At 35.0% G+C, this 8,463-nt stretch overlaps 1 protein-coding gene across 1 annotated transcript; it reads right to left on the bottom strand.

Annotated features, from left to right (window-relative positions):
• Positions 1-554: 554 nt before the first annotated feature.
• LOC120119296 lies at positions 555-1,069 on the bottom strand. Its single transcript, XM_039139117.1, has 2 exons — positions 1,056-1,069; positions 555-975 (listed from the first exon to the last, which is right to left on the bottom strand). The coding sequence occupies exons 1-2, from the start codon at positions 1,067-1,069 to the stop codon at positions 555-557; spliced, it is 435 nt and encodes a 144-aa protein (XP_038995048.1).
• Between the last annotated feature and the right edge of the window lie 7,394 nt (positions 1,070-8,463).

Here is an 8,463-nt window from a genome sequence, read left to right as displayed (position 1 = left end):
ATAAAAATCGATAATTAAACCAATCCGGAATTATTATGGACAATTTAAAATGTTCAAAAGGCATGACTGAATCGATTCGATCTCGCCCAATTAATTTGACTTTTTGTACTGGAAGAAGTATCTTAAAAGAAAACATCAACTCAACATTTTGGCAGGAATGGTTAATGGTATTTAGTCTTTGTATTAACCAAACACGTTATATAAATAGAGGGGATTAGAATCTGTTAAATTAGAACTTGGGGACTAGATCCTATATTAAAGTGTACTAGAGAGATTAGACCATAATTTTCCCTTTAAATTCAGGAATGGTTAATGCTGTGAGCTTTCAATTTGCAGGAAATGGTAAAATATCCGGGTGACCCAGTCAGCCAAACAAGTTGTTCTTTACGTATTTTCATTAAAAACGGTGGTAATAATGATGTTTGTTGAGACATGAAAACGAAATTAGGTAATAGAAAATATTTTTTTTTGAATAAGTAAAATTACATTCATCCAAAAAAGGAAGGCATCAATTGCTGTTACAAAACAGATGCTCAAAAACACTACATCAATCCCTAATATATACACAGTTCCCTATTTACATCATCAATTCTATTCATATGAGTTATATGCAATTTGATTCTAACAGATTCTTTAATACAACTAACAACAGCTCCAGCCAAGCGATGAGTTCCTCCAAAATGTATGTGATTCCGTTCCTCCCATATGAAGTAGATGAATCCAGTCCAAGCCAACCTGAGAATATGCACTAGCAGAGATTTACCCTTAAGGTTAAGTAACAGCCACTGGAAAGAACCATACCAATCGAGAGGCGTCTGAGAAAGACCACATGAGAGAAGGATGGCAGTCCAGATTTCCTTTGCATATGCACAGTCAAAAAAAAGGTGGTCGCGAGATTCAAGACCCGAACTGCACATACCACAACCTCCATCCATTACTACACCAAATCTAGAGAGCATGTCCTTTGTGGGCAATCTATTCAAGATTGCCATCCAAGAGATCAGAGAGAACTTTGGGATATGGCTAGGAAACCATACCAGGCGATGCCAACGTACCTTCTCGCACCCATTCCGAATGTTATCCTATATCCATATGGTATTGATTTGGTCCCAGCAACTGTAGGAGCCAAAAACCCTCCTAGCTTAACTCCTCATTCTAAACAACTTTGCTAGGATCCAGCTGAAATGAGCCTTAGAATCAGCATTCCAAAAATCTACTGATCTAAGGCAGTAAGAATTCACCCAAGCAATCGAGAGAGAGCCCTCTCCTGCCAGGATTTTCTTGATTAGCAATAAACAGCAAGCCTTACTCCAATCAGCCAAACTCCTCAACCCTAAACCTCCCTCAGATTTCAAGGAACGGATTTGGCTCCAACTTACCCTAGCTCCTCTAGCTGGGGAGCCACACCCTTTCCAGAAAAACCTCATACATAACTTCTCAACATCCCTGATAACCCCTTTTGGCAGAATCAACTGCCTGCTCCAATAGCTGAAAACACTGAACAGAACATATTTGATGAGTTGCAGCCTGCCACCAAAACTCAACTTCTTATTAGACCACTTGCTGAGCTTCTCCTTAATCTTTACCACCAAAGCAGAGTAGTCTTTTCCAGTGAGCTTCCTAGTCACCAAAGGCACTCCCATGTACTTTACAGGGAGATGCCCAACTCTAAAACCTGTACCAGCCTGAACTTGCTCAAGAACAGACCCAGATAAACCACAAGCATAGAACTTAGTTTTCTGCACATTAAGCCTCAGACCAGAAAACTCATAGAAGGCCTCCAAAGTGCTCAAAACACCCATAACAACATCCATAGAACCATGACAGAATACCAACAAATCATCAGCAAAGCAAAGGTGGGTGAGGGAGATTCTCTTGCACTTGGGGTGGTATTTAAAAATACCATTCTTGGTAGAGACATCCAACAAAGAAGAAAGGACATTCATCACCAATACAAAGAGGTAAGGGGATAAAGGGTCCCCCTGCCTGACCCCTCTAGCACCATTAAAATAACCAACTAGGCTTCCATTCAAGGAGATTGAAAATTTGGAGGAAGTGACGCAAACCTTAATCCAACTACAAAACTTCAAAGACAGACCCATAGCCTCCAGAACAACCATCAAAAACTCCCAGTTCACAGAGTCAAAGGCTTTTTGCAAATCAAACATGATAGCACACCTAGGAGAGAGGCTCTTTCTAGAGTAACCTTTGACTATTTCCTGAGCTAGCAATGTGTTATCAACAATATTTCTCCCCTTTACAAAAGCCGATTGTCTTAGAGAGATCATTCCAGGAAAAAAGAGAGCTAACCTAGTAGTAATGATCCTAGTGATGGTCTTGTATACTACCGAGCAACAAGAAATAGGTCTAAAGTCTTTAGCCCTACTAGCAATCAAGGATTTTGGGACTAAAACAATAGTAGTTGCATTAAAAGCTGACAACATAGAAGAGGATTGAAAGAAAAACCTTACTGCAGCTAAAAAATCAGTGCCAACCACTCCCCATGCAGCCTTGAAAAACCAAGATGAGTAACCATCAGGACCAGGGCTTTTCCCATTGCCTTGCCTAAACAAGGCATCCTTGATTTCCTTATCATCAACCTCCCTTGTAAGCATTTCTTCAGCACAAGCATCCAGGGAGAAGTTTAACAAGCCCTTCAAATCTACCACAGAAGGGCATCTAACCAAGGGATCAGCTGTCCCAATGAGATTAGTAAAGAAATTCACTAACACAGCAACCATATCATCAAATGAGTCCAAAAACTGCCCATTCTCAGTCTCTAAAATTTTTATGGTATTCCTCTTTTTAATTGATTCCGCAACCTCTAGACCCACCAACTCAGTATGAACAGCTCTCTCCTCATCAATGTTCCTCATATCAGCATGGCCCAAGTTCCTCAGTTGGATCATTTCCAGCTCAGCTCTTTTGCAAAGAACTCTTTTTGAAATATCGGAGTACTGCTCATTGTTAAGGATCTTCAATTTAGGCTTTAATCTTTTCTTCTTAGTGAAAAGAATAGAAAATATTTATTTTATACAGGTGGCTTAATTTTACTTGATAAAGATTATGCTGACGTGGAAAGTAAATATCTATATGCTTTAGAGATAAGTTCTATGGATGTCATTGTTTTGTTTGTGTTTTTTATTAGTCGTAATAAATTTATGGATAAATTATATCAAATTAAGTTTTAATTTTAGTGTTAAAATTTACTTTTTACTTCAATTATATTATTTATCCGTTAATTTAATAACAGTGCGATGATGTAAACAACGTTTGCTGATATGAGAAACAATGTCGTTTTGGTGAAAGAAATTTGAGGGAAAAATGTAAAATACACATGAGGAGGTTTGAAAGCTTAGGACCTTAGGAAAAGAAGTTGGGTGTATTTAGCATTTTCTTTTTCCGACTTTTTCTAACAAAATGACATCATTTTGATGTGATTATATTGATGTCTATGCCGGCATTCATATTTTTTTTGTATTCACGTCGACAATACTCATCTATGTCATTATAGAGTTAATAACTCGAATATAGAGTCAAAATTGAAGCTATTAAAAGCTCAGTCGTAAAATTGGTAAAAAACACTAAAGTTTATTGATATTTAATTTAGTTTATCCTAAATTTAAATCACCAACCTAATCTATCTTTAATGGAATTAATTAATAATAAACGTGGAATGCATGTGAACATTATTATTGCATCCCTATCCATTTCTCCAGTATTGGTTACTATGACTAGCTGTAAACGATAAAAGAATTATTTATTTAAAACCATTAAAAAATATGGTAACATGCATTTAGTATTTAAATTATCAATTTTGATCCATTTTAATATTTGAACTTTTATTTTTTTAAATCATACCTAACGTTTCGTTTTTATTTCATTTTAGTATCAACCATTAATAACTTAATGTGTTTAATACCTAAACCATCAATTTTGATCCGTTTTCGTAACTAAACTTTTAATATTTTTCAAAATTTAACGTTAAATTTTGAACGGAGATACTAAAATGAAACAGAAACTAAACTTAAGAATGATTTTTAAAAAATTGAAAATTTAGGTACTAGAACGGCCAAAACTGATAATTTAGATACTAAATGCGTAATTTGCCCAGAAAATAACGTATATTTAATTTTTCTTCCTACCTCTTATAAGAATGTCATCTTTTCATTTTTAAAATATAAATATTTTGTCATTATATTTTAATTATGAATTAACTTTGTAAAGGATGCAGTATTTTTAATTTGTCAGAGAACAAAAATCCTGGAGATGATCACGTGGAAATTGTAATGATTTTTTAATCAATATATGAAGAATTTTTATTTCATTTTAAGCATTTTCCTTCTCTTTTTCCCACATGAAACATAATTCTATTTAGGTTACCTATTTTAGTTGTGAAAACAGCATAGAGAATATTATATGAACGGTAATAGATTGAATATATGCAGTTTCTGTGAAATTTAAATTTGGATTGCAAATCTATTTTTAAAATCTAAATTTATTAATTATTTTCATTAAAGTCAATTATTATCATTCAAATCAGAATGCTATTTAATCTAATTATCTTTTAGATATCCTAATATGCATGTAGTAAGTAAAAAAAACTAAAAACTAAAAATAAAAAGGATAATGAATTTAGGTATCCAAATTAGTTTCTCGCAAAAATAAAATAAATTTTAATAATAAATGTTCAAAAAGTAATATTTATATATGCTACAAATTCACTATAAATAATAATTATTATAACAAAATTCAATTATTGTCTTAATCATCAAACTAACACGAAATTATTATTATTTTTATTAATTTAAGTTAAATACAAGGTAATATACGTTCAAAGAATACTCTCAATCATTTGACATTTATTGCTCACACCTCTGATATTCCTAGTACTTAAACCCGAACCTCAAAAAATAACAACAATTCATTTACCACTAAACATACTAGTAACGTGTTTAAACCGAGTGGTATAGGGTTGTGTTGAATGAATAAAGGTTTTATGTTATTTTTTTAGGATTAATTATAAAATAAGTGCTCAAATTATAACGTTCTTCACGAATAGGTGCCTAAACTATTTTTTTTGAATGATCTTGGTGTCTAACATTACAAATGTTATCACTTTAGGTGTCCAGGTTGTAAAAGTCGTTAATTTTTCCCGTTAAGTGACACGTGTCATATTTTGGTAATTTTAAAAAAAATTATTTAAAATTAAAAACTAAAGTTATATTTAAATAACACAAATTTTGAAATAACCTCAAAACTTTGAAAATATTCATTTCAACCTCTAAACCCACATTGATCATCGTCCTTTACCTTCGACGAAGCTCCACCCGACCTTACCTCTCCAGCAATCAATACCCCTATGAAATCGCGACTGATATATGGTCGATTGATGGTTAATCAACATTTTGTATCCTGTGAACCATAGGATGAAAATCACGATCTCACACGATTTCGATGGCCAACGACTGTAACTATGACGATGTATGACTAAGATGAAAGTAGGGAGTACATTGGCAGTTGTGCTCGTAACCGAAAAGGATGGCGGTGGTGGGTTAGGGTTAGATATTTAGATTTTTTTAAGGATTTGAATTTTTTATAATTTAAGAGAAATTAGAGATTTTAAAAAATATTAATAATATATATATATATATATATATATTTTTTAAATTAAATAAATTTCAAAAGGAAACTTCCTTCATCCAGCCGTTTTGTCTCCTCACTGCTGCACAGGTCTTCATCTGATGCTCCGTTGTGAGAAGGTTACAGAAACCATAGATCCTCGTCGTCGTTGGGTCAACCTGGGTCTAAGGTGGGTCAATCCACCTCCTGTCTTCAGCTGTCTGATGCGCTGCTCCCTCTGGGATTTCCTCCACCCGATATTGGTCTTCTTCTATCGCCACTGTCTTGGTCATTTGATGGGCTACTCTGTTTCCTTCACGAGGGATAAAACGAAACATACAATACTGGAAAGCTCTGGATTTATGTTGCGCTTCCCAGATAAGTGCGTTAATCTCAGAGTTGTCTGAGTTTGGTGAGTTTAGCTTATCTGTTACCGCTCGAGAACCACCCTCTAAAATGATTCGATTGAAGCCGAGATCTGAGGTCAGTTGCAGAGCATGAAACGCCGCCACTGCTTTCGCGCAAACGCCGTTGGAATTCTGAAGGTAACCCTGCTACATGCTCCCATCTCTAGCCCTAAATGATTCTTGATAATAACGCCCGTTTGACATTGCTTCTCAGGTTGTTTGAAGCTTGCATCATAGTTCACTTTCACCATATCTGGAGGGGGGACCATCTTACTTCACCACAATAGTGTTGACCAGTGGTTGCACCGTTTACCCTATCGAGCGCTTGAGTTCTGCTTCGAATCAGGGTAACTACTTCTTCACTTCGCATAATCTTCCCTTCATGAATTCGAATGTTGCGAGCATACCACAGTTCCCAAATACCCATTATAACCTCTGTTTGTTTTTGTTTTGAGTAGTTTTCAAAAACCCAACTCAACCACTCCTTGAAATTCCATCCGCCACTCTGAGGAGGCCACAGGAATTGTAAACTATGCCATACTGCTTTAGCAAGTAAACAATCCTTCAAAATGTGGATACTTGACTCAACCTTGTCCTGGCATAATGGGCAATTTGGATTATTGGTAATTTTGTGGTTGAATAGCACATGCCTTGTTGGTACATAGTTGTGGTAATGTTTTCATGCATTTACAATGAATTTTCTTTGACAATTGCATGCCTAAAGTTTCTGAAACATTGATAAGCTGATGTCTAAATTTCCTACATCTTCAATTAACAATTTGTAGCCACTTCGAACGGTTTATTCACCCATACGTTCACCACTCCATACTTGCACATCATGTTGATTAAAAGTTGAGATTGAGATCATTTTTTATATCTGTTGCCTCCTAACCAATGAAAATTCTGTCAATTACATCCGTACATCATTGTTTTGTATCCGGATCGATTAAATCAGGTACTCGATTAAATTCATCATTCCTTGTCAAACTCATCTTCCTTGGTGCCCCTCTTGGTAACCAATAATCACTCCAAATGGAGATGTTAAGGTCATTCTCCACTTTCCATCTAGTTCCTTTCTCTAAAAGCCCCCTAGAGTTTCATATGCTCTTCCAGATATAGGAAGGTTGCGAGCCCAAGGTTGCATTGAGGAAAGTTGTAGAGTGGAAGTACTTAGCCCGTAGCACACGACTAACTAAAGAATTGGTATTGCTGTGGATCCTTCAAGCCTTTTTTTTTGCGTGGAGTGCAATGTTAAATTTCGCAAAATTCCGAAAGTCAATTCTATCGTTTTCCTTCATTTTACTAAGCTTATCCCAAGTGCACCAATGGATCCCTTTATTTTTCTCTGATTTCTGCCACCAAAACATCGTCATTATGTTCTCTAATTCTACACATAATGTCTTCGGCAAAAAGGAAACAGATCATCGCATAAAGTGGTAGTGCTTATAACATTGATTTAATAAAAACCTCCTTCCCCTTGTGACAGCGACAGGAAGCTCCATGATTTAATTCTAGACCAAATTTAGTCCTTCAAGGAAAGAAAGACTTGATTTTTACTTCATCCGAAAATTGCTGGGAAACCCAAATATCTTTCAAGATTTGCAGTGCTTGCAACCAGTGGCGGATGCACTAAGTCCCATAGGGTCAATGCATCTCATTATTTTAGAAAAGTAAGGAAAAAAGAAAAAATTATAATTTTGCATACCCATTATTTAAAAAAAAAATTAAAATTTAGACTTCCATTCTTAAATTTCTAGATCCGTCACTGCTTGCAACATCCATTATTCGATGAACATTTTTCCTATTTGCTGAAAAATAATTCAAATTTCTCAAAGTTAATAACCTGGCCCGAATTCTTGCATATATCCATAGAATGTTCTTCAGCTCCCCCGCCAACCTTGCTCTCGCTTTCTCAAATATCAGACAATCATTTGCAAATAAAAGATGTCAGGACACCAGGATCAACCTATAGATCTAAAAAATTTACATAGATTCAAAAAACTTATGCCGATCGAACAATCGACCACATAATTATAACTTCTTAAAATTTTATTAAATATTTATAATTCAAGCATCACCTGATTTATTTTTTTAAAAACACTTATTTATTTTTTTCGTTGTAATTCAATCACCTGATTTATTGAATATACACATAATAAAACCAAAACCAGGGAGGTGGCAATGATTCTTTCGATGTAAAATGAGTATACAATTTCATGTTACAAATGGACCACGACAATTGACAATCAGTAATAAGCTTCCAAAGTGTTGTGGGTGCACCCCAACTATATATAAAAAAGAACTTTAAATCTGGTACAGGGCTTACCTATGAAATAATCGTACAGCATCAAAAAATAAAATAAAAATAGGAGAAGTGTGTGGATTTGGTGGTGGTGGACGAGGAAATATCTTGGACAATATTAGAGTATCTAGA

The sequence above is a fragment of the Hibiscus syriacus genome, unplaced genomic scaffold (genome assembly GCF_006381635.1).
Source record: "Hibiscus syriacus cultivar Baekdansim isolate YM2019G1 unplaced genomic scaffold, ASM638163v2 tig00110332_pilon, whole genome shotgun sequence".
NCBI classification, from domain to species: Eukaryota; Viridiplantae; Streptophyta; class Magnoliopsida; order Malvales; family Malvaceae; genus Hibiscus; species Hibiscus syriacus.
The sequence above is the reverse complement of the archived record's forward strand: the minus strand, read 5'-3'. Positions and strand labels throughout refer to the sequence as shown.